At 41.1% G+C, this 27,742-nt stretch overlaps 1 protein-coding gene across 4 annotated transcripts in view; it reads right to left on the bottom strand.

Annotated features, from left to right (window-relative positions):
• zc3h4 (zinc finger CCCH-type containing 4) overlaps positions 1 to 21,152 on the bottom strand; it is a 49,359-nt gene extending 28,207 nt beyond the window's left edge. For 2 of the 4 annotated variants that reach the window (XM_063059883.1, XM_063059885.1), the window contains exons 1-5: positions 20,884 to 21,152; positions 13,003 to 13,246; positions 8,609 to 8,719; positions 6,362 to 6,674; positions 3,369 to 3,886 (exon numbers count right to left, since the gene is read on the bottom strand). In XM_063059883.1, the coding sequence (XP_062915953.1) occupies positions 3,369 to 3,886; positions 6,362 to 6,674; positions 8,609 to 8,719; positions 13,003 to 13,246; positions 20,884 to 20,975 (1,278 nt within the window). In that variant the 5' untranslated portion in view covers positions 20,976 to 21,152. Of the gene's footprint in view, positions 1 to 3,368; positions 3,887 to 6,361; positions 6,675 to 8,608; positions 8,720 to 13,002; positions 13,247 to 19,504; positions 19,639 to 20,883 lie in introns of those variants that run through there. The other 2 variants (XM_063059886.1, XM_063059887.1) reach the window with 2 other exon arrangements.
• Between the last annotated feature and the right edge of the window lie 6,590 nt (positions 21,153 to 27,742).

The raw sequence follows: 27,742 nt of genomic DNA, 5'->3' as shown, positions 1-27,742 counted from the left end.
ATATGCGCTGTGTGTTTAATATTAAATTCGTTTGATAAACCCTTTTGGAAACAAAATTGAGTGTATTAGCCACTTATCACCGATATTCCGGTCGTCATTAACAACACCCCCCCCCCCCGAACAGAATCACCGAAAATGATTTGTAGAAAAAAATCGTCACGTACACGAATGCGCACTGGTGCCTGCACAAGGCTTCATGGTCATTATAGTCTTTCTCAGAGGAAACAACGTATGTGAATGCTACTCCTGTCCATTGGCAACCCTACCCTCCATGCCCCCCCCACCCCACCCCACCCCCCCAGTCGGCCGGTCCACAAGAATATTGTCAATATTAAACTGGTCCGCAGTTCAAAGAAGCTTGGGGACCCCTGATGTAGACAACACTCATTGTCCTATCCTCATCAACGACCTTCATCAGCTCCTCAAAAAAAACTCAAATTTGTAAGACATGACCTCTATCACACACAGCCATCTTGACTAACCCGATAAATCCATGCATACGGTAACTCAAATAATCTTCTCCAATGATTTCTCTACCACTGATATGACTTGATTACTCAACCTGGAATGATTTAGTAGCTGCTATTAGATATATTCCAGACAAAGAGGTGCCTCCTCGAGTGATCCAGCCGGGACAACATAGTGCATCCTGAATGAGGATTTGAGACAACCAAGTGCAAGGACGATGAGATAGTAGAGAGGTGGTGGCAGAGTTGGCAGGTGGTGTTGCTGGATTACTGGAAGTTCAACTCAAGTCACGTCAAATTTATTGTCATTTAACTATATATATGTATACTGCCAAATGAGACAACATTTCTTCAGACCAGGATATAAAGCACAGTAGTACACATAATACACATATAACAGGCAATAATTCAGGACAGTAAGAATTAAATCTACAGAATAATTACACCCAGATAAACAAAGTAAAATGCATGAATTAAATATCGTAGGGTAGAGCACAAATTACCTACAGACACTTTGAATGTGATGTGGCAGGGAGTTCAGAAGCCTAATGGCCTGAGGGAAGCTGTTTCCCATCCTGATCATTATTGTCTTTATACATAAGAGTCTCCTGTCTGATGGTAGAAAGTCACAGAGGTACTTGATGGATTGGTGGGATCCCTGATAAAACTAAGGGCCTTGCAAATGCAGTGCTCCTGATAAATGTCTCCAATGGATGGCAGGCAGATCCTTTTGATCCTCTCATCCATTCTCACAGTCTTTGTAGGGACTTTTGGTGCAATGCTCTTCTGCTCCCATACTAGACTGAGATACAGCTTGTCAGGACGCTTTCAATGGTGCTCTGTAAAATTCTGTTAAGATGGGGGGAGGCGGGGGAGCATTGCTTGCCTCAGTCTCCTCAGGAGGTGGAGGCGCTGCTGTGCTCTCATTCAGGAGAGGTGATATTGAGGAACCACGTGAGGTCATTCATGATGTGAACTCCCAGGAACTTGGTGCACTTAACTCTCTCTACGGAGGAGCCAGGTTTGCACAGAGGAGGAATGGTTCATCTGAATCTTCCAACATCCATAATCATTTCCTTGGTCTTTTCCACATTCAGACTGAGGTTGATTACACTTTATTTAATAAAAACACTTTTGGAAGTACAGATTCAGAAATGAACCAAGCAGCAAATGGCAAACCTACCTTAAAAGTATACCCAGTATACTTTATGTGCAATCTTTCTTCAAGGGTTTTTCTTTAAATAATATACTTTGGTAGATTTTAACTATACTTACTCATACAACTCTTTAATAGCATTTAGCTCTTTGAGGATAGCTACTCACAGTCATTGTCAACGAGTCCACACCAACCAATGACTGCATTTTCACACCAATCTTACAAACATCCAGTTCTATCCTCATCACAAAATTACCATCTACCCTCTAGATTCTACTACATATTCCCTTCTCTTACAAAAGACATCTCAAACATTAATAGACAATAGATAATAGGTGCAGGAGTAGGCCATTCGGCCCTTCGAGCCAGCACCGCCATTCACTGTGATCATGGCTGATCCTCCACTATCAGTATCCAGTTCCTGCCTTATCCCCATAACCTTTGATTCCACTATCTTTAACAGCTCTATCCATCTCTTTTTTGAAAGCATCCAGAGACTTGGCCTTCACAGCCTTCTGGGGCAGAGCATTCCATATATCTACCACTCTCTGGGTGAAAAAATTTTTCCTCAACTCCGTCCTAAATGGCCTTCCCCTAATTCTTAAACTGTGACCTCTGGTTCTGGGCTCACCCATAAGCAGGAACATGCTTTCTGCCTGCAGCATGTCCAATCCCCTAATAATCTTATATGTTTCAATAAGATCCCCTCTCAGCCTTCTAAATTCCAGAGTATACAAGCCCAGTCGCTCCAATCTTTCGACATATGACAGTCCTGCCATCCCGGGAATTAACCTTGTGAACCTATGCTGCACTCCCTCAATAGCAAGAATGTCCTTCCTCAAACTTGGAGACCAAAACTGCACACAGTACTCCAGGTGTGGTCTCACCAGGGCCCTGTACAGCTGCAGAAGGACCTCTTTGCTCTTATACTCAATTCCCCTTGTTATGAAGGCCAGCATACCATTAGCTTTCTTCACTGCCTGCTGTACTTGCATGCCTGCTTTCAGTGACTGATGTACAAGAACACCTAGATCTCGTTGTGCTTCCCCTTTTCCTAACTTGACTCCATTTAGATAATAATCTGCCTTCCCGTTCTTACCACCAAACTGGATAACCTCACATTTATCCACATTAAACTGCATCTGCCCACTCACCCAGCCTGTCCAAGTCACCCTGCATTCTCATAACATCCTCCTCACATTTCACACTGCCACCCAGCTTTGTGTCATCGGCAAATTTGCTAATGTTACTTTTAATTCCCTCATCTAAATCATTAATATATATTGTAAACAGCTGCCGTCCCACCACTGAACCCTGCGGTACCCCACTGGTCACCGCCTGCCATTCCGAAAGGGACCCGTTAATCGCTACTCTTTGTTTTCTGTCAGCCAGCCAATTTTCAATCCATGTCAGTCCTCTGCCCCCAATACCATGTGCCCTAATTTTGCCCACTAATCTCCTATGTGGGACTTTATCAAAGGCTTTCTGAAAGTCCAGATACACTACATCCACTGGCTCTCCCTTGTCCATTTTCATAGTTACATCCTCAAAAAATTCCAGAAGATTAGTCAAGCACGATTTCCCCTTCGTAAATCCATGCTGACTTGGACCAATCCTGTTACTACTATCCAGATGTGTCGTAATTTCATCTTTTATAGCTGACTCCAGCATCTTTCCCACCACCGACGTCAGGCTAACTGGTCTATAATATTTTAATAAACTGAAAAAGTGTTTTAAAAAGTTACCGGCATATCTTCATCATAAAGGTCATGTTCACAATCGTCTGGAGGGTCCATCATGTGTTCTGGCGGTCCATGTCCTGGTGGTCCGTGCATTGGCCCAGGTCCATGACAAGGAGGGCCATACCCTGGTCCAGGCCCGTGACTTGGGCCAGGTCCATGTCCTGACCCCTGACCATGTCCTGGAGGCCCTTGCCCTGGCCCAGAACTATGACCTGGAGGGGGCCCATGTCCTGAAGGTCCATGGCTAGGAGGGGGCCCATGACACGGAGGTCCATGGCCTGCTTGTCCATGTCCATGGCTGGGGGGCCCATGTCCTGGTCCTGCTCCTTGTCCTGATGGCCCATGTGCAGACCCAGATCCATGTTCTGGAAGTCCATGTTCTGGAGGTCCATGCCCTGCCCCTGGCCCATGGCTCTGACCATGAACTCCTCCTCTGCCTCCTCTTACACCCCGTCCACGGGACCTTCCTCGGCCTCCTCTGCCTCGGATACCGCGACCTCTCCCACCACCTCGCATAGGACCTACAGATGAAAACAGGAGAGATGAAAAAAAAGTTAATTAGAATATTCAATGAGAATTTAACTTCTAAGGTAAAGACATGTTCGGCACAGCTTTGTGGGCCAAAGCGCCTGTATTGTTCTGTAAGTTTTCTATGTTTCTGTCAGGATAGCTATGCATTTATCAGAATGAAATAGAAATAAATCACCAAATGGTTAGCAGCTGGCCTGAAGAGGTCAATAAAATCTGGAAAATTATATATAATCTTTATCCATGACTCTCTAATGAGAATTTCAGTGTTGGGAATAGACTATTCTATATTGTAAAGCTCTATTTGTATATTGTTTAGAGTTTTCCTTCTCCTATGAAGAAGAAAAACTCTGATCTAAACCTCTGCTGCCTTGCAGCTATACCCACTTAATGGGGAAGGCTTCAGAGGTAAACCCTGAGTCCCTAAGGCAGTCCTATGTTGAAATCAATGCTGACTGGCAACTCCTGCGACGCCAGTGGTGCCAAACTGTATTGGTCTCTGCCATTCCTTTGAATTCATCAGCCGCTTGGAGAGGGGGAGCCTCTTACATGGGCAACAGCTTACCCTCCATATCATACTGCCCTCGTTTGTGGATCATGTAGACAGCTGGGACTCAGCATCCATGGCCAACCCCACAAAGGATGTCAGGTATGGATTAATAGATCTGACAATAAAATTGAACTTGCACTATTGGCATTATTAAGAACTTCCAACCTTCCAGCCCTAAGCCCTAGGAAGCAGAAGCTACACACAGTACAAAATGGAGTTGGAAGACCGAGTTTGATCCCTGGCTCCAGATACACTCTCTGACCCAGGTTTTGTTGACTGAGGCCCACTGACAACATTCACAGCTCCATTCCTCTGGCCGCTAATGTACCTAATCTGAATGTACAAAGTCAATCTCTCTGGATGAGGCCCTGCCTGCTGTATGGGCCTCGATCAATATAACTGAGATTTATGGGCAGGACAGAGAAACTCATCCTTGAAACTCCACTAGAAACATTTGACAGTGACAAAGTCACATTACTACCTTTGTCTTCGAGCAAAGCTGTAAGTTTCTTCAGTGCTTCTGAATATCACTTCTGAATAAATTATTAAATCTAACATAAATAATTAAAAACAAACTTACTGTATTGGTACCTTTCTGCCAGACAACCATACAAGTGGATGGGCTTGCAAATTCTATCCAAACTCGCACAGAATCCAACAAGCAATTTACCAGGCATAAATGAACTGCACAGGGCTTCCACTGTACCAAATCTGAGTTCAGCTGGGAAACTCAACCAGCTAGATCTCATTCTCACAGACATTGCAAAACTTAAAAGTAATTACAAGGATAAACACTGTTCATAAACCCTGAGAAGAACTACTAATAAAACACAGCAACATCCAGGCAAGTTTTTGCTGCTGAAGTTTTTTCTGTATCTTAGTGAATTATCCAGAGAGATATGGCACAAGGCCATGTAAGTGCCTACCAGGACAGGTGGTGGAGGTTTTTGAGAGAGTTCTTAAAGCAGAAAGGCATAAAGATTCATTGCAGAAATTCCAAAACAATTACCACCAACACACACGAGAAGATCTGCAGATGCTGGAAATCCGGAGCAACTCACACAAATTGCTGGAGGAACTCAGCAGGTCAGGCAGCAGCTCTAGAAAAGTGTAAACAGTTGGCATTTTAGACCAAGGCCCTTCTTCTGGACTGAAGAAGGGTCTCAGCCTAAAATGTTGACTGTTAAGCTCTTTTCTATTGAAGCTACCTAGCCTGCTGAGTTCCTCCAGCATTGTGTGGGTTGCTTTGTACCATCAATGGTAAGTCAGATATCTTATTTGGCTACTGATCTGCAAATATCTAAATCAAGGCAAAGGACGATCTTTAACTGGAAAGACTCATAAATCTTGAGAATTGCTGGGCTGATAAAGGTCAGACAGAGCCAGGGCCGAAAACACGGGCATGTCACAACCACCTCAGCATTTCTATATTAAAGAGCAGCGCAAAGAAATGGCTGTTTTTTTGCAGTGATGATCATTATCCAGTGACTCCTGATAGAAATAGATTTCTCAAGAGGATTCAGAATTAATTGATTAATCAAGAATGAGCTCATTGATTGACAATAAGGCAGGGGTCCCCAACCTTCTTTGTACCGTGGACCAGTTTAATATTGACAATATTCTTGCAGACCAGCCGATGGGGGGAGGGGGGTGTTCAAGTTCAACAGTGCGTGACAGGGAATGAGGAACGGTGCAGCTGACTCATATCGTTTCATATCCCCAAATCATATCATTTCCTCACGGCCCGGTAGCATATGCTTTGCGGCCCAGTGGTTGGGGACCACAGGGTATCCCAAAAAAAGTTAACTCCATAGGAGCAGATGGAAAAGAAGACAATAAGATATCCCAAAATGTCAATTCCGTAGGTGCAGATGGAAAAGAACAGAAAATGGACAAACACTGGAGTTCATCTTCCTACCAGATATACCTGATGTTCCATGTCCTCGGTGTCCCATAGGCACATGGCTTTGCTGTTGGTGTTGTTGCTGCTGCTGTTGTTGTTGTTGCTGCTGTTGCTGAGAGGCCTCCTTTGCTTTTCTATACTGGCTTAATTCTTTGGCAAAATCATCATATTCTTCTTCTTCCTCATCTGGTACTTCCTCCTCCTCCACCCCCTCATAGTCAATATACTGTTCATCTTCATACTCCTCATACATATTGTAATTCATCTTCTCTGGTTTCATATAGGTCTTCTTTGACAAAGGAGCCCCTGAAGATGAGGGATAAGGTGGCTGGGTTAAATAAACAAAAGACAAGTAATTAATTGAAAGAGTGAAAGAAAATCAGAAAAAATGTTCAATTATCAAAGCATAATGGTATGTGGTTGTTATGTTCACATCCAACCCCACAGTGGGAGTATACAGCAGATTGACAGCAATATCCTGAGCGAAATAGCCTGATCCTGTATAGTTCAGTTCAGTATTGAAGGTAGAGAACCATTTCCCAACAGCAATGATGTTAATATTGGTAAGGGGTTAAGCACTGTTGAACACAAAATAACATTTACAATAGTATATTTAATGCTTCCAGCCAACACACTATGAAAATGTGAGATACCACTCTTTCAATTTTGACTTTTCTTTTAATAATCCTATAAAAGAGATGCATCTTCAGGTTTGTTTTTTTTTGCTTTTTGCTTGAATTCTACTCAACCTGTGCTCCTCTACTGTCTAGAGCAGGCGATCGTAACCTTTTATAGGCCATGGACCCCTCTGACAGTCCGGTAGAGTCTACGGACCCCTTCTCAGAATCATGCATATAAATACATAAAATAAAGAACATAGAATTACAAAGAATCCAATTATGTTGAAATACAGTTATCAAAATATTTGAAAAAACGAATTTATGATACAATAAAAAATGTGCTTCTTCATTAATACATTAAATAACAAGTACTGATGAATGATCAAAGGATATTTTAAGATGTTTGTAACTACTGTAATATGATATGAAAATATCTGTGCTTTCCATTGGTGACAAAGTCACAGGAACTGCTAATACTACTGCAGTTTGTTGCCTACATTTAAAATTGGAGGAAAGGCTAAATTTCAGTTAGAGGTTAGTGAAAACAAAGATATGAATATTTTTCCTTCCAAGCTCACAGACCCCTGAGGGGTCCATGGATCCCAGGTTAAGACCCCCTGGTCTAGAGGCTACCTGGCATCCCATAAGGTTTTCCTTCCTTTCATTTTCAGGATCTGACAAGACCATCATTTATTATCCATTCCTAAATGTCACTGAGTTTGTAGCAATGTGCCAACTTCTCTAATTACTGTCATCCTTCTGGTGAAAGTATTCCTACAGTGTTGCTGGGAAAGCAGTTCCAGGATTTAGACCCAGTGATGAAGGACCCGCCGTGATACACTAGATAGCGTGCCACTTCGAGCAGGACCTAGAGAGGCAAGCATTCCTCCGTGTCTGCTGTCCATTGTCCTTCTTTGGCGGCAGAAATTGCAGCTTTGTGACGTGTTGCTGCATTATCCTGGACTGCATTTTTGTAAACGCTGCTGCTGCACATTAGTGGCAAAGGGAACGGATGTGGAGAGTGGCTGATTGGGTAACAATCAAGGGGGCTGCTTTGCCTCGGATGGTGTGGAGTTTCAGAAATTGTTGGCACTGCACTCATCCAACTAAATTAAAAGTAATCCACGTGGTGAGACGCATGATACCCCAGCCTCTGACTTGTCCTTGGAGCCACAGGATTTATACAGCTGGTTCAGCTGGGCTTCTGGTCAGCGGTGATCCCCTAAATATTGACAGTGGGGTACTTAATAATGATAATGCCTCTAAATGTTAAGGGTACATTCTTAAACTCTCCCTTGTTGGAGATAATCAGTGTCTGACACTTCTTGTGCTGCAAACGTTACTTATAACTTATTAGTCCATGCTAGAAAAATGTGTAGCTTTCACATGTGTAGGCTCCTTCAATTGTGAGGAATCGTGATAAATCAGTTGAAGGCTGCTTCTTGGACACTGTGCTGAGGAACTCCTGCAGAACTGTACTGAGAATGAGATGGATGATCTCTGACAATCACAAGCACCTTCCTTTATACTTCAATCACTGAACTGCTTCCCCTTTCATACTCAATTCCAGCTCATATAGGTATCCATACTTCTCTCCAAATAAAATGATTCAACAGCACAACAATTTATTATCTGTCCATACCTGCATATACGGTGGACTGTAATCTCGATATTTCCGGTATCCCTTCTCTCCAGGACTATAGTCAGACTCATCACTATAATCCGAATAATCATCACTGGAAGACACATGTCGCTGAAAAGAGAATTGCAGTAGAAACCTTAAAAAAACAGCAAAGATAGACACAAACACGAGAAAATCTGCAAATACTAGAAATTCAAGCAACACACACAAAATGCTGGTGGAACGCAGCAGGCCAGGCAGCATCTATAGGAAGAAGTACAGTCGACGTTTCGGGTCGAAACCCTTCGTCAGGACTAACTGAAAGAAGAGACAGTAAGAGATTTGAAAGTGGGAGGGGGAGGGGGAGATCTGAAATGATAGGAGAAGACAGGAGGGGGGAGGGAAGAAGCTAAGAGCCGGAAAGTTTATTGGCACAAGGGATACAGAGTTGGAGAAGGGGGAGGATCATGGGACAGGAGGTCTAGGGAGAAAGAAGGGGGGAGGGGAGCCCAGAGGAAGATTGAGAGCAGGCAAGGGGTGATTGTGAGAGGGAGAGAGAGAAAAGAAAAAAAAGGGGGGGGATAAAAATAAATGAGAGATGGGGTAAGAAGGGGAGGAGGGGCATTAACGGAAGTTAGAGAAATCAATGTTCGTGCCATCAGGTTGGAGGCTACCCAGACGGAATATAAGGTGTTGTTCCTCCAACCTGAGTGTGGCTTCATCTTGACAGTAGGGGAGGCCGTGGATTGACATATCAGAATGGGAATGGGATGTGGAATTAAAATGTGTGGCCTCTGGGAGATCCTGCTTTCTCTGGCAGACAGAGCGTAGGTGTTCAGTGAAACAGTCTCCCAGTCTGATAGACACAATCAAATTTCTATCCATTACAACACGGTGATCTACCAAATAATTGGTTAACAGAGTTGTTATGGTAACATATTTGTTTACGAGACAGTGACAACATTTTGGAAGTTATCTTTAGACATTGGTCTTGCCATCTCCAGAAATCAGCTTGGTAAACTGCACTCCCTCCACAACAGGAATATCTTACCTCAAAGAAGAGCAAAACTATACACAATACTCCAGGAAAGGATCTCACTAGCTCTGTACAGTTGATCAAGATATCCTTGTTTCTGTGCTCAAATCCTCTTCAACCAATGATAATGTGCCATTTTCCTTCTTGACTGCTTACTTAACCTGAATGGATGGCACAGTAATGCGGATAACAGAGCTGCTTTCTCACAGCGTTACTTACCTGCCTGCGCTGTCTGAGTAGAGTTTCTACATTTTCCTTGTAATCATCTGCTTTTCATCCCACGTGACAAATACGAAGGGGCTGGGAGGTTAATTTGGTCATTGTAAATTGTACCTTGTGCTGATGGTTGGGAGAATTGATAGGAATGTGTAGAGAATAGATTAGTGGTGGAATAAGATTACCCTGTGAGCTGAGAGGCCAAATGATACCCTTCTCCGCCATAAGGAAAAATATGGAAGTAAGTGTGTTTAAAAGGAACATGAGAAAGATAACCCAGTGAATTTAAAACAAACACAGGAGATAAAATCTCAGAGGATTTAAACAAAGATCTGGGGAATGGTTCGGATAAGTAAAACTATGTAATTTCATGATACACTAAAACTTTGTTATCCAATTATTTGGAAATCCCAGTGTTCTCGTGGCTCACTGGCTGCTGTTTCTTGAACTTTCCTTCACAATAAGGCCTCAGTTTCTGCATTCTCTTTAAGACATAAGGCTTTCTACATTCTCTTTAAGACATACCACACGCCCTTGAAACTTCCCAGCTTTTCTCAGGCACTCTTTAAACTCAACAGGTTTGCTGGAAAAATTACAATACTACTACATTACAACGTTGTTTTGGAACACTCAAAGCACTATAGCACAGAACCAGGCCCTATGGCCTATCTAATCCATGCGGAACCATTATTCTGAAGGGAGTTGCAAAGACCTGAAGAATTAGTTTAATTGGCTGCTCAAGGGTTCCATCAACTTGGTGGGCCAAACGATTTACTTCCAGCTCAATGACTCTATGACTTTGGGTCTAAAAACAGTTAAGTCTACTGAAAGTTCAAATACATATTTCGTCTGATTCTCCCTTATGTAGTCCAGTAATTGCATCCTCAAATAAAGTCTCAATTTCACTCTCATAAACTTACGCTGATTTGTGCAATCCTGCTATTGCATTCCAGCTATCTTATTAACATATTTTCTCTACTGATGAAGGCTGATGTTAGGCCTTCAGATCTGCAATTCCATGTTTCCTCCCCCCCCCCACTTCTCCTTTTAGATGGAGGTATCGAGTAACTGCTCCAGACGCCAAAGAATTTTGGAAGATGGCCACCAACTCATCCACTATTTTCAAAGCCATCCCATTTGTATTCCGGGATATAGATTATTTGGCTTTAGGGGTTTCTCAACCCTTAAGCTCATGAATTTCCCCAGAACTATTGCTTTACCAATACTGATTTTCTTCAATTCCTTCCTTTCAATGAACTCTTGGTTTGTACACAGACCTTGGAGGTTATAAAGAGATAAAAAGTCATTCAGAAAATAGTGAATTTCAAAACAGTAAGAAAGTATCAGGCCCAAATTCATTGGAATAAACCTTGGCAGACAAAACTGCAACTAAATAATGAGAGGTCTTTAACATAGAGATGTGTCAGATACAATCTAGGTCAGGGGTTCCCAACTGGGGCCCATGGACACTTTGGTTAATGGTAGGGGGTCCATGGCATAAAAAAGGCTGGGAACCTCTAATCTAAGTGCATCTAATTCAGGAGAAAGGCAAGAACATTAACGTCAGTGCTGCTTGGATAACAGAATGAGATTTAACTCAAAAACACTGTATGATGGATGCCACATTATTAAAACAAGAGAGAACTGGGCCAATTGTACAAAGTTTAAGGGGGACTGAAAATAAGTTTGGATTCTCATTTAGAAACAATGGCAACAAACCTAAATGGGAATCTAAATATATTTCAGGTGACCAGGAAATGCACTGTGAAGGAGATGTGGATAATCGGAGATCAGGAAGAAAATACATTTACAGAGAGATAAGAGTGCATGGCTAAGCTACGTATATCTTTGCCAGCCAGGGTGATACTACTGGAGTCTCAACTGAAGATGATGTAAATAGGATTTTTGCTGTGATAATAATAGATAAAGTGAAGGTATCAGAAAGGTTCGCTGCACTTTTAGTGAATAAACCACCTTGATCAAATGGAATGCATCCTCAGGAGTGTTAGTGGAAAATTTGGCAATAATCTTCCACACGTCAAACATGGAAAATTGAAAATGTTACACCTTTGCTCAGAAATAAATGTTAACTTCAAGTCATATCAGACTAGTCAGTTTAAACTTGGTGTTAGGGAAAGTTCTATAAACAATAATCTAGATCCTACTACTCACTGGCTTGGTTGACTGGGGAAAGCCTGCTTAGATTTTTTAAATCATACCGAACTAAAACTGGTAAAGAATTTTGAGATAAGATGACAGTGAGTTAATGAGAGGGAGATGCAATTAATGTGCTGTATGTGGATCTCCCAAAGATGTTTAATTAATGACAGACTTGTCATCAGAACTGAAGGCAAACAATAAAAGTGGCTATAGCAGCATGAATAGAAATTGGCTAAATAGGAGAGTAGTGTTATTTTTTTCAACCTACAGAAAAGTGCCAGTGCAGTTGTTTTTCTTAATATTTTGGATGCTAGTGAATTTGCAGATAACACAAAACACAGAGAAATGTTGAACTGTGAGGAGGGTAGTAACAGACTTCAAGTTAATAGGAAAGATTGAATAGGTTAGGACTTTATTCATTCAGACGTAAAAGACTGAGGCAGGATTTGATAAAGGTATACAAAATTAAGAGGGGTATCAATGAGATAAATGCAAGCAGGCTTTTTCCACTGAGTTTGGGTGGAACTACAACTAGGGGTCATGAGTTAAGAGCAAAAGGTGAAATATTTAAGGGGAATATGAGGGGAAACTTCTTCAATCAGAATGTTGTGAGAGTGTGGAATGAGCTGCCAGCACAAGTGGTACATGCGAGCTCGATTTCAATGTTTAAGAGAAGTGTGGACAGATACATGGATAGTATATCAAGGATATGGAGGGCTATGGTCCACATGCAGGTTGATGGGAGTAGGCAGTTTAAATGGTTCAGCACAGACTAGAGGGGCAGACGGGCCTGTTTCTGTGCTGTACTTTTTTATGTGTCTATAACTCTAATTACAGAAAAAAGATAAAAATAAGAGACAGGTCTGTTCTTCAAAATCATTAGATTTATGCACAATTTTAGAAAATCTTAAGGCTTAGTTACAAAAACATATGCATGTTTAAAGAGTAAGTTGACCCATATTCTGGAAATCTCAAGTTCATACTAAGCTTTAGAACCAAGTACCTTATGCTTTGACTTTCGTTTCTTTTTTGATCTCTTCTTTTCTTTTTCTCTTTCTCTTTCTCTTTCTTTCTTCCTCTTTCTCTTCATCCTACGATGGGCTTTGTCCTTATCTTTCTCATCATCTTCATGATCCCAATCCTGTTTTTCTGATTGATCTTTCTTGACTTTTTCTTGGGATTCCTCCTGAACATCCGCTTCCTCACCATCATCTTGCAATTCTCCTTCCTCCAGTTCACCTTCTTCTCTATAATATCAAAAAAAAGGAATATAGTAAATATCAGTTGACAGATTGATGATGTAGGAAATTGAAAGTCAAAATCAATTAAAAAGGATGTTTGGAACCAAATGAGACTTTTAACAGCAGCTGTAATCAAGTTATAGGAATAAGAATGCTGTAGATATTTAAGATTATTACTGACTACCATCCATTTCTGCTAAGGGTTTAGAAGTAGGATAAAAATTTTACTCTTGAAGCTCAAATAGCATGTACTTTAACAAAAACCTAACACTATGATATTAAGCAACCTGTTAATAAAGTTTTAAAATGTAGTTTTGTTTAAAAACAAAATAATTTTGTTTTATGAATAAACCCTTTGTTTTCCCAGTGCTCAGGGCTCAACAAGATGAAGTACATTTCAGGTGCTTTAATGAAAAAGTTATTATTCAGTGAAGAAAGTTAAAACCATAAGATTATAATCTACAGCAGCAGAATTAGGCCATTTGGCCCATTGAGTCTGCTCCGCCATTTCATCATGGCTGATCCATTTCCATCTTAGCCCCAATCTCCTGCCTGTCTTCCCATATCCCTTCATGCCCCGACTAATCAAAAACCTATCAACCTCTGCCTTAAACATACATAAAGACTTGCTCTCCACAGTTGCTTGTGAAAATGAATTCCACAGATTCACCACTTTCTGGCTGATGAAATTCCTCCTCATCTCCATTCTAAAAGGATGCCCCTCTATTCTGAGGCTGTGCCCTCTGGTCTTAGACTCCCCCATCCAGTCCACATCCACTTTATTGAGGCCTTTCACCATTTGATAGGTTTCGATGAGATTCCCCTAATTCTTCTGAATTCCAGGGGGAACAGGCCCAGTGCCATCAATGTCCCTCATATGATAAGCTTACAATCCCAGAATAATTTTCGTGAACCTTGTTAACTTCAAAATTAATTGTTGCTTCAATTGGAAGGGGGTGCAAACTAAACAATGGGACATTATTTTTTCATGAATGACCATATTTTCAGCCCTCACTTCTCTATGTGCCAGTACATCCATGGGAGAAACAGAGCAAACACATCCTATTCTCAGAGGTTGTGTAAATTAATTAAAAGGTAATTTTAGATCCTCACAAAGGGTCTCCAATTTGAAGAGTTAATTCAGATGGGAGACTGTACAAACAAGGACTGTAAATTCTGTAATCCGGCATAACACACCAAGCACTGGAGGTACTCGGGGTCTTTCCATAGTTGAAGCTTGATCCAGCATTTTTGATTCTTATTTCCAGTTTCGAGGTCCTGCAATTTTTTCTGTTTTCATTAATTAAAATTACTGACAATTAAATTTTATGCATTATGAAAGGCATCTGATTCACTTTGAAACTGTAATGTTGCTGTGTAATGTTTGCATGCACGGCTTATTATTTATTTATTTATTTGGAGATACAGCATGGTAACCCTTTTGGGCCACTTACACCCATGTGATCAATTAAACTACTAAACTGAATGCCTTTGGAATGTGTGGGAGGAAACCAGAGCACCCGGAGGAAATCCACGGGTCACAGGGTGAATGTACAAACTCCTTACGGACAGTAGCTGGAAATGAAACCAGGTTACTGGAGCTGTAATAGCTTTACACTAACCACTATGCTACCATGCCAGAGTTATTAGTCCAATTATAAACTATAATTTCACTTAGATGCCGTGCAGTTTTCAGGCCACATAAAAATTTCCTGCTCAGAACAATGTTTGGTTTCTCACAGCTATTAAAAAAAAAAGCAAGAATGTTGTGAGTATCCCAGGAAGATTGCAAGTTTTGATATCTCAGTTGCCTTGAGGTAACTAATCTCAGCAAAGATGATGTAGAAATATTGAAGCTAACTTCAATTCCCAATCATGGTGGGAGAACAAGCCAGGACAACAAGTGTGAAGATTACCATATGGAAAATGTGGATTTCTGATGAGGACAAGGATCAACTCTATTGCCAAGATGCCAATATCAAACATCCACACACTCAGGCAGGAATCCAAAGGTTGGACTGCAGTGGGACTCAGTAATGTTTAGGTGGGAGAAAGATCAAACAGCACAAAAGGTGATTTTACATTCCTGACTGGATATTTCTATGAGAAAATTGAACAGGGAACATGACTAAATTCTGTACATTAAACGATACACTTCAAAGACATTGATTTTCTCTTTCATAAAGCAAACACTATTGAAGACATTTTTTGCTTATTTTACTGTAAACTGCGGCTTTTAATGCAGCTGTTCAAAAGTCAGCAAGCTGGTTTACTATATTTTGGATAGAATGGGAAACATCATACATAAAACATAAACATCTGATATAAGCAACACCCTGACGCAGTGAATGTGTATCAAGGTCAAAGTCAAGTTTATTGCCATATGCACAAGTACATATGTGCACAGGTGCTCCGAAAAACATCACATGCACTGTATAATGGCAGGCGGTGACTAGTGGGGTACCGCAAGGCTCAGTGCTGGGACCCCAGTTGTTTACAATATATATTAATGACTTGGATGAGGGAATTAAATGCAGCATCTCCAAGTTTGCGGATGACACGAAGCTGGGTGGCAGTGTTAGCAGTGAGGAGGATGCTAAGAGGATGCAGGGTGACTTGGATAGGTTGGGTGAGTGGGCAAACTCATGGCAGATGCAATTTAATGTGGATAAATGTGAAGTTATCCACTTTGGTGGCAAAAATAGGAAAACAGATTATTATCTGAATGGTGGCCGATTAGGAAAAGGGGAGGTGCAACGAGACCTGGGTGTCATTATACACCAGTCATTGAAAGTGGGCATGCAGGTACAGCAGGCGGTGAAAAAGGCGAACGGTATGCTGGCATTTATAGCGAGAGGATTCGAGTACAGGAGCAGGGAGGTACTACTGCAGTTGTACAAGGCCTTGGTGAGACCACACCTGGAGTATTGTGTGCAGTTTTGGTCCCCTAATCTGAGGAAAGACATCTTTGCCATAGAGGGAGTACAAAGAAGGTTCACCAGATTGATTCCTGGGATGGCAGGTCTTTCATATGAAGAAAGACTGGATGAACTGGGCTTGTACTCGTTGGAATTTAGAAGATTGAGGGGGGATCTGATTGAAACGTATAAGATCCTAAAGGGATTGGACAGGCTAGATGCAGGAAGATTGTTCCCGATGTTGGGGAGGTCTAGAACGAGGGGTCACAGTTTGAGGATAGAGGGGAAGCCTTTTAGGACCGAGGTTAGGAAAAACTTCTTCACACAGAGAGTGGTGAATCTGTGGAATTCTCTGCCACAGCAAACTGTTGAGGCCAGTTCATTAGCTATGTTTAAAAGGAAGTTAGATATGGCCCTTGTGGCTACAGGGGTCAGGGGGTATGGAGGGAAGGCTGGGTTCTGAGTTGGATGATCAGCCATGATCATAATAAATGGCGGTGCAGGCTCGAAGGGCCGAATGGCCTACTCCTGCACCTATTTTCTATGTTTCTATGTTTCTATAATCATATGCTCAAGGCAATAAGAATATAGCATTCCTAGACTCAGTACATACACTTAAAATGTAAGTGTCCCAAAACCATAGGAGATTTTTGTGTAACTCAGCTTTGCCCGCTTGTGCGCACCCACTTCCTTGCCTCGCTGTGTGTAGTTTCAGGCATAAATCCCTAACTTCTGAAATGATTCAATTTCTCCCTCCTGATGCTGTTTTAAAGTCTCACCAATCCACTTCCTATAGCTCAGGGTAATTTTTCTCTCTCCAAGTCTGCTTCAATGAAACACAATGTAGTGTTTATTTGGCGCCATACTGAAACAAGTTGTTGCTGATTTTTCAGTTCATTTGTTCACTGTTTATGCAAATTGAACTTGGACCATCAATCAGCCTGCACGAAGAAAAGGAATCTTGACTTTAAGTTCAAATTTCTGATATTCCAATATGGCAAAAGCAGAGCTACAATTCCCATTAGGCAGAATCTGAGCAAACTCAAGTCTCAGGGGTATGAAGGAGGAAATGAAATGCTTTGTACAGCTGATAATTGGCAAATACACAACAATGCTAGCAAAAGGATGATAAATTTCCTTTCCTTCTAGGTAGAAGATGTTATATCAAGGCTTAAAAATAGAACAATACATGGGAACATGATACACTGTAGTGACTTCCTGCTCCATTCAGACAAACTTCAGTTATATTTACAGTTACAGATAAAACACATATAAAACAGAGAACTTAAATTACATTAAACGTGAGGAAAGGTTAAAAATTTAGATATATGATGCACCTCCCTCAAATTAAAACTGGGTTAAAGACTTCTAAGGATCTGCAAGGTGCGTCATGTTTCTGAACGTTCCAGATTACTACTAACCTGTCTCAAGAGCAATGGTAACTTCAGAATAAAGCAGCTCCAATCCACCCATGCAATAAATTTGGGAATGTAAGCCACTATTTTAACTCATCTCCAAAAATGATCCATTAAATATAAATTAGTTATATGCATTTAACATAGTTGAAACCCTAGTTGGATTTGAAATTGCTATTTAATAGAAAAAATATTCTTAAGACACCAGCTGAATATGAGGAAAAAACACACATTGCTCCCAAGTATTATGGTTCATTGTGGAAAATGAACGGTGTACTGATCAGCAAAAAATGACTGTAACTTCCACTAGTGGTGTACTGATTAGCAAACAAATAACTGATTTTGACACAAGACACCATCAATGATAAAGAGCGTTAATAGTAAATTACAATAAAATATCTTTAGTGAATCCACACAACATTGTGGGCCGAATGGACGATTCCTGTGCTGTACTGTTCTATGTTCTTTACATCTTGTAAAGAATGGAGACCAGCCAATTGCATTTAGCAATCTATTCTGATAAAGCTAACAACTTGTTTTCATAAAATGGGGGTCTTCATAAAGGGAGCATACAGAGCCTGGTCTACTGTGAACAAAAGCAGCAGAAGGAATCAAATGCCTCATGTCTTAGCATTAGAGAATGCAACTGTTGTGGCTACATTAACCACTACCCTCCCCCCCCATCTTCATCTCCTCTCTTACAACCATCTATTCATGATGCAATATAGTACTCTGAATACTCTCAGATAGGTCTCTATTCATGAGTGATTGTAGGCAGCCTATTCCATAATAGACAACTCTTTTTTTTTACTGAGACTCTGTATTGTCATGCTAGTTAAGATTAGCTGTTTCAGCACAAACCAAATATACAACCTGGGGCCTGCTGACTCAACGATATGATGTCTAGTGGAGACATACCATCTATTGATACTAAATGTAAAAGTATAATGAATGTAGTGTCGAAACTAGCCAAAATAAAAATTTAAAAATCCCTCATACTATTCTGCATTTTAATAATATATCAGACTGCCACCAAACACATGCTACAGAAGTAACTGATCTATCATGAGCCCCCAAACAGTTAAAAAAGCCTGTTATTAATTCCACTACATTTTTGGGAACTGGCCAGCACTTGAACAAAAGAAATGGAACACAAAGCAAATAGACAGAACATTTATCAATGATGCCAATGAACCACCTTCCCTAACCAATTAAAGAAATTTTAACTCATACGAATTACGTTTATCAAAGTACAGAGATAAATATGGTCTCAGTCAAATTCTCTTCAACTGAGACTGTCTAAAAACTAAAGCAAGGAGTTATTTCTTGTTTCATTAATAATAGAATTACAATCCAAGATTTTAATCACAATTAGAAAGTGGTGAACCACGAACAGAATAAGTAAACATGAACAACATTTTTAATCATCTGTTTTTCAAACTGATCTTAAATTTCCCAATGAACAGTGCTAGTTTTTCCCTACACAAGACTTCGGCTGTGCGAATTGGTGGACATTTACCTGATTGTGCCAATAGTTTTTCAGATCAGCAGCAAGGATTGGCAGAACTTATGAAACTAAACTGGAGTAATCCTCCATTACATAATAAAAATATTCACTTTTTTGTTTTTAGCATTCTCATCAACAAACAAAGAAACCTTCCATTTCCATGGTTTCCTTATTTTTTGAGAAAACAAAAAACTCCTTGGTAATTGTTAAGATCCCAATTATGATCAGAAATTCTAAATTTCCGTGTTGCTACATTTCTCAGCTCATTGCTCCCCAATATATATAATTACTGACAAGGATTACCAGAAAACATATTATTGGTACACACACATATCATGTTAACTTTTTTTAAATCCTGATTTAAAATCTAATTAAGTAATAGTACACAAAATTAAGTTATTGAGATCTTTACGTTTACACTTACCCCAGAAAATGGACTCTATTCTTTTAAAACATAATCCTTTGATGACACCTGTTTTAAGACTTGTAAATGATTTTGGTGATTTACTCCAGGGCATTGATAAAATTCCAGTTTTGTTTATGGCCAAGATAATTATAATAAAAGGCAGAACCTGTCAATGTTGAATCTTTAATTCTGAATATATTGCCTAAAATGCAGTTGAGTACTTCCTGCAACACCCTCTTTGCACCTTAAAACATTCCAGTGTTGTCAGCAGGATAATAGAACAAATCGTTACTGCACTTAATTGAACATAGCCTTAAAATATTTCAGTGTTGTCTGTTAATTGTAATTTTTCTCAATTATTGCATTATTTTGTGTTATTTATGCCCAAAGAAAAAAAATCAGAAACCAGAATGGTGAAATTTAAAAGTATACTGTACATTTTCGGATCAAGTGGATATGGAGTGAACTTTTACATTCCCATTACAATTTATTGAAATCCTAATGACAACACTGTTCATGGGCATGCCACACAGAAAATGATATATTAAAAAATGTATACCAAGGGGTCAATTATACAATGAAGACAGTGAAAAGAGTTAGAACAATGACACTTTTGTCTTCTTGAAAAGAAAACAGTAAAGGATACAGTATCAATGTTTCGCAATATTGTACAAACAGAAGATGGGTTTTTGTTTTGGTTTGGATACGAACAGATTTTTGAAGTCACCAGAACAAATAAAATACATTTTAGGCAGCTGCAATTTGTATAAGGACAAGAGATATTTTAATATACCATGCATATTTAAAGGCAAATCACCACCAACACATCACAACAGAGGGGATAAAATAAATTATAAATGTTTCTCTATTTACAAGCTACATGGGGACGCTGGGTAAAAAAATCAAAGTTCAAAGGTCACTTGCCGATGTCCTTTAAATGGGCTCCGTTTATTAGTATTTATAAAGGAAAAAATTAAGCATTAATATAATTAAACTCGAATGCAATAACAGAAACAGGCTCTCCTGTTAATAATTCCTCTGCATTAAAGACACATCCGCATTGCTCTCTTCCACCCAAGCATGCAAATAGGCCTCAAATACCCCTCCCTCAAATTCCTGGTTTATTTATATATATATATATATCTCTTTCAATATATATATTTTTAAATCGAGCGAATAAACTTTTCCAGAGGATTTAAAATGAGACTAAAAAGAAAAATATTAATTCAAAGATACATTCCTCTACCTTCCGTTTCCAAGGTTTCCTTACTTTTTTCATAAAAATAAACCTTGGTGGATTGTTAAAGATTTTTTTGGTTGTTGTTTGTTTGTTTTTATAAATAAAAAAAGAGATAAAATATCGAAATGTTGGATAAAAAAGGTTGTTTTTACTCGACCTTTCGTCTCCTGACTCAGTGAGGTTGATGGTGTGTTCGTTTTTGGGGGACTGCTTGTTGGAGGAGGTGAGGCTGAGGCTTTCGAGAGACATTTTCTCTCGCTCGCTTTTGTCTGCCTCTAAGAGTTACCAGCAACTGAGCTGTCACTGATTCTAGAGATAGGAAATAAACCGGCTCTGTTTAAGCGTTTTGGTATTTTCTCGGTGCTTTTTCTGTGCGGATCCGACCCCCGGGTTTCTCTCCATTACACAATGACTGAACAAAACAGCTCGACAACATGGCGCCCGTCGACGGCGTGACGCACGGCAGAGGGGGAGAGAGCCGAGAGGGAAAAAAAATCCCTGCTCACGGAAACTCACGAACGCCGCCGGAAACTGCCGAAAGTAGCCGAGGCTACGACAGAATTTATGGCAATATTGAGTGCATTATCTTGGATAGAAGAAAATAATACAAAAAAGGCTGTATTCTGTTCAGACAGTTTATCTACATTAACCTCGATCAAATCAAGAAAATCAGAAAGTAGGCAATAGATTTTATTGGAGATTTTATGCAAGTTATGTACACTGACCAAAAATAGTCATAGTCATAGTCATACTTTATTGATCCCGGGGGAAATTGGTTTTCGTTATATATTAATGACTTGGATAAGGGAATTAAATGCAGCATCTCCAAGTTTGCGGATGACACGAAGCTGGGTGGCAGTGTTAGCTGTGAGGAGGATGCTAAGAGGATGCAGGGTGACTTGGATAGGTTGGGTGAGTGGGCAAATTGATGGCAGATGTGCAATTTAATGTGGATAAATGTGAAGTTATCCACTTTGGTGGGCAAAAATAGGAAAACAGATTATTATCTGAATGGTGGCCGATTAGGAAAAGGGGAGGTGCAACGAGACCTGGGTGTCATTATACACCAGTCATTGAAAGTGGGCATGCAGGTACAGCAGGCGGTGAAAAAGGCGAATGGTATGCTGGCATTTATAGCGAGAGGATTCGAGTACAGGAGCAGGGAGGTACTACTGCAGTTGTACAAGGCCTTGGTGAGACCACACCTGGACTATTGTGTGCAGTTTTGGTCCCCTAATCTGAGGAAAGACATCCTTGCCATAGAGGGAGTACAAAGAAGGTTCACCAGATTGATTCCTGGGATGGCAGGACTTTCATATGAAGAAAGACTGGATGAACTGGGCTTGTACTCGTTGGAATTTAGAAGATTGAGGGGGGATCTGATTGAAATGTATAAGATCCTAAAGGGATTGGACAGGCTAGATGCAGGAAGATTGTTCCCGATGTTGGGGAAGTCCAGAACGAGGGGCCACAGTTTGAGGATAGAGGGGAAGCCTTTTAGGACCGAGATTAGGAAAAACTTCTTCACACAGAGAGTGGTGAATCTGTGGAATTCTCTGCCACAGGAAACAGTTGAGGCCAGTTCATTGGCTATATTTAAGAGGGAGTTAGATATGGCCCTGGTGGCTACGGGGGTCGAGGGGTATGGAGGGAAGGCTGGGGCGGGGTTCTGAGTTGGAGGATCAGCCATGATCATAATAAATGGCGGTGCAGGCTCGAAGGGCCGAATGGCCTACTCCTGCACCTATTTTCTATGTTTCTATGTTACAGTTGCACCATAAATAATAAATAGTAATAGAACCATAAATAGTTAAATAGTAATATATAAGTTATGCCAGCAAATTATGAAATAAATCCAGGACTAGCCTATTGGCTCAGGGTACCTGACCCTCCAAGGGAGGAGTTGTAAAGTTTGATGGCCACAGGCAGGAATGACTTCCTATGACGCTCTGTGTTGCATCTCGGTGGAATGAGTCTCTGGCTGAATGTACTCCTGTGCCCACCCAGTACATTATGTAGTGGATGGGAGACATTGTCCAAGATGGCATGCAACTTGGACAGCATCCTCTTTTCAGACACCACCGTCAGAGGGTCCAGTTCCACCCCCACAACATTATTATCTTGGATAGAAGAAAATAATATCAAAAAGGCTGTAATCTGCTCAGACAGTTTATCTGCATTAACCTCGATCAAATCAAGAAAATCAGAAAGTAGACAGGATATTTTATTGAAGATTTTATGCAAGTTATATACACTGACCAAAAATGGGGTAGAAGTAAGCTTACTTTGGGTTCCTGCTCATTGTGGAGTGGAGGGTAATGAAAAGGTGGAGAGTATAGCTGAACAATCGCTCAGACCGTCTATAATAGAGGTCCAGATCGGTCTTAGCAAAGCAGAAGTCAAGAGCATTATTAAAACACGTATTGAGAAGACATGGCAGAAACATTGGGATGAGAGTGAAACGGGGACAACTGTACAAAATACAGAGGCAAGTCAGATACAAAAGATTGTCAAGTGGACATAGAAAGACCGAAGTGATCGTCAGTTGTTTGAGAACTGAACACACTAATCTTAATTATACATTACACAAAATAGGGAAACATCCAACTGGGTTGTGTGAATCCTGTAATCAACCAGAAACAGTTGAACATGTATTGATAAAATGTCAGAAGTATCAAAAAGAAAGAGTGAAGATGATAGGAGCGCTTAAGATAAACAAAAAAACTGATGTGGGTATAGAAGACATTTTAAGTGGGAATTCAAGAGAAATACAGATCCGTATCATGAAGTATCTGAAAGACTCAGGTTTATTATATAGAATATAGGGAATGCAATTCTTTTCCCTTCTCCTGTTGATCCAACGATCCACACTCCAGTCTAGCAGGTGGCAGTAATGCACCTAAAAGCTGGTTTGCCAACCGCCATAAAACAACACAAGAAGAAGAAGTAGCCGAGGCTGCGGCTTCGAGTTTCGGCGACTCTTAATGGCTTCCTGTACATAGAGGGGGATGAGTGAGTTGACAGTTCAGTTAAAAAAGCTGCTCAGAGTCCAACAATGCCTAGAGACCTTCCACTTAGCAAATCAAAAGCTAAGGGGTTGGTAGGGTTAAGAATTAGGGGGAGACACACGACGTACTGGAGGAACTCAGCAGGTCAGGCAGCATCAGTGCATAGGAATTAACTAACGACGTTTCGGGCCGAGTCCTGAAGGGAATGATTCCTGGTGAAGGGTCTCGGCCCGAAACGCCAACTGTTTATTCCCATACACAGATGCTGCCTGACCTATTGAGCTCCGCCATCACATTGCGTATATCGCTCTAGATTTCCAGCATCTGCAGTACCTCTTGTATCTTAAGAATTAGGGGGTTATGGCAAGACTTATGGGATAGGGGGAGACACCTTTACAGAATACATTAAACTGTTGAGTTTATGGGAGAAGAAGGTAAAACAAAAAGGGAAGGGATTATTTTGTCACGACCTAGAATTGGGCATACTATGCTTAATTATTCCTTATATTTTATAGGGAAAACATCGTTCTGGGTTGTGTAGGGTTTGTCATCATTATGAACCAGTTGAACACCTTCTACTACAGCATGAGGCATATAAGGCTGAAAGGAATCAAATGCAGGCTTCATTACAATCTTTGGGGGTTGATAGTTCTCATCTTAAAACTTTATTAAGTTATGGGAGTGAATTTAATTCACAGAATTGTCTTTCATTACTTACAGTTTAGTGGTCCCCAACCTCCGGGCCGTGAAGTATGCAGGGGTGCAGTGGTAGCCGGGACGCACCCAGCACTCTTTAAGAAAAAAGCTGAAATAAACAAGCTAATTAATTAGGTGCCGACATTTATGTGCCGGGCAGCACCCAATTAATTAGCTTGTTTATTTCGGCTTTTTTCTTTAAGATGTGCTGGGTGCGTCCCGGCTACCACCGCACCCCTGCATGCTTCACGGCCCGGGGGTTGGGGACCACTGATAGGGCCTTTGGGGGGTAATTTAGCTTTCATTTGAAAGAGGGGGTTCCCCCCCTCCCACCAGTTCTCTACACAACACTCCAGTCTAGTTGGTGGTGGGAATGCACTTTTAAGTTGGACTGCCAACCCCCATTAAAAGTCAGAAGGGTGGCCGATGGACAGTACGGTATTACCCAAATCATACGCAGCCCGAGTAGCCCAAGTGCGTCATTGCACAGAAACACACAAGGTACCGGAATAAAAAGATGCTGAGCTCAATCACTGAACTTGTGGGGAATGAGTGGCAAAGCTGCTAGCTTGCTTACTGACTTGCATCCTTAGTTTGACAGGACCAAAACAAATGTTGCACTTTTTTTGTGAAGACAAGAAAAGTGTACAGTTTTTTCCAGGTAGGAATGCTGCCGGACCTGCTGAGTTCTTCCAATAATTTGTTTGACGCAATTGATTCCAGATTCTGCTGTCTGTTGTCCCCCAATCTGCTGAATACTTAGAGTGTTCTCACTTTTTATTTTAAGTTCCCAACATCTGCAAGTTTTTTTTATTATTTTCCCCTTAATACTCTAAGGTAGGGATTCCCAACTGGGGTCCACAGACCCCTTAATTAATGGTATTGGTCCATGGCATAAAAAAGGTTGGGAACCCTGCTCTAAGGTTAATGTGTATTTTGTATGTTTTATGCCTTAAACATCTGAATAAAGTTGTGTGTTTGTATTTCAATGCATATAATGAAGAAATATATTTCACTCATATATTCAGATTGAAATGTAAATTAAAAGAAACCATTTTTAGTGTGCCCACCACCTCTTTTACAGAGTGGGAATGTTAGAGAGACTATGTTATAGCAACGCACACAAAATGCAGGAGGAACATAGCAGGCCAGAGAGCATCTATGAATACGTGTACAGTCAACGTTTCAAAACCATTAGGCAGAACTACTTTTCCTTAGATGCTGCCTGGCCTGCTGAGTTCCTCCAGCGGTTTGTGCGTGTTGATTTGGATTTCCAGCATCTGCAGATTTTCTCTTGCTTGGCACTATATTGCAGGTGAGATACTTGTGTCTGTGGAGAGTGGTGTGGTATGATGGATCGTTTTTGAGGGCTGACAAAGAAGCGGTAGATAAACTGTAAGAAAATACTAAATAATATGGAAAACAGGAGAATTACAGGAGATGTTCAGAAAACACATAAGCATGATTTTCCTAGTCTAAGATTGTATATCACTCCTAGATTGGTAATTGCTAACTGTTTATTTATTTAGAGATACAATGTGGAATAGGTTCTTCTGGATCTTTGAGTGACACTGCCCAGCAGCCCTCGATTTAACCCTAACCTAATCACAGTTCATTATTTACAATGACCAATTAACCTACCCAGTACTTCTTTGGACTGTGGGAAAAAACCAGAGCACCCGGAGGAAACCCACACATTCCATAGGGAAGACTTACAGATTCCTTACAGAGGACACTGGGATTGTACACCAAACTCCAATGTCCTGAGCAGGGATAGCGTCACCATAACCGCTACACTGGCATGGTGCCCAACACAAGTTGGGGACTTCCTGTTTAAGGTGGCGCTACTGAATGCATTTGACAGCTCATTGGGAGTTCAAAAGGCACGAAATTCGACTAAAAACTTAACACCCTTTCTGAAGTAAATGGTGGTAAATTATCACCGCAAACAATGAAGAGGCGAGTGAAGGTGGAGCAAATTCGAGGATAAACCATGCTGGTATGTTGCAGAGTCGACACAGATGGGGGGAACCATTCAAAGAGGAGAAGTCGAGGCCGAGGAGTTCCAACACCCATACAACTAGCCTGGGTGCAAGGTTGGATCACTCTGGGTGCTGAGCCAATTTGGAGACATCAAGAGCCACTTCGGGCTGGGTGGCAAAATCCGGACCCAGAGCAAGAGTGTAGTCTAGGCCTGGAGCCTTTCAGTGCAGTGGTGCCCAGGTCCGGGTGTGAGGAACAATAAGCTGTTCAGACTAGACGAGAGCTAATTTCACTCACTCTCCCGCGACGGTGACTCCTCTCTCCACGGTGCTGAGGCTATGAAGAATGGTCCCAGCTGCTGTGCTCCATGCCTTCTAATATGATAGGCTGATACTGAGGCTGGGCCCACCCCAGGCTGCTCCAGGGTTTGTATCTAAGGACTCATTTTTAGTTTGGGATGTTGTTGCTCGTTTTTATTGTTTGCATGATTTGTGTTTTTTTTCCTTTCATTGGCTGTTGGTCTTTATTTTATGTTTTTTTAATTGGATTCTTTTCGGTTTCTTGCTTTGCGGCTGCCTGTAAGCAAACAGGTTGTATAATTTATACATTCTTTGATAATAAATGTACTTTGAAATACTTTGAATTAGCAGAGGATGGTTTTGACCAAATGACCTCTCGGTTATGGGCCCAGCTCCCTTCCACTGTGTCACTCTGCTGTCAATTCTGACAATTTATTAGCAGCATGCCTATTAAACAGTCATCAAATCCTCTCCCATCCACTGAACATAATGCATAGCCTGTATCTTACCACCTCAAGTGGTTCTTTAAGCTTTTTATAGTCGGGCGTGCTATTGGGAATAAGCTCCCACTATCTATGGAATGCTCCCAATGGCGTGTGCCTCAAATAGCCTCTGACAGCCAAGTCCAACTCCTGGCCTTCCTGTGTGACTTAGCTATAAGTCCAGTGGAACTGTTTCTACTGACAGGAGAAGGGACAAAGGCGGGTTACTGGCATCTTAAAAACAGTCGCCTCAGGCAGATGGGGCTCGTCGGCCGTGGTTGGCAGCTCGTCTAGGAGAAGGAAAACTCTGATCTCAAACCTCCACTGCCTCGTGGCAATACCCACCTGTGGGGAAGGCTTTGGGAGTAAACCCCGAGGGAGAATCCAGGGCTGGAGTCCCTAAAGCAGTCCAACGTTGAGTTCAATGCCAACTGGCAACTCCTCCAATGCTGTAGGTACCAAACAGTCTGCCTTTACTTTGGGTTCATCAGTTGCACAGAGACGGGGAGCTTGCTACACGGGCAACAGCTTACTCTCCATATCGTACT

This window comes from Mobula hypostoma, chromosome 10, assembly GCF_963921235.1.
Source record: "Mobula hypostoma chromosome 10, sMobHyp1.1, whole genome shotgun sequence".
NCBI classification, from domain to species: domain Eukaryota; kingdom Metazoa; phylum Chordata; class Chondrichthyes; order Myliobatiformes; family Myliobatidae; genus Mobula; species Mobula hypostoma.
The sequence above is the reverse complement of the archived record's forward strand: the minus strand, read 5'-3'. Positions and strand labels throughout refer to the sequence as shown.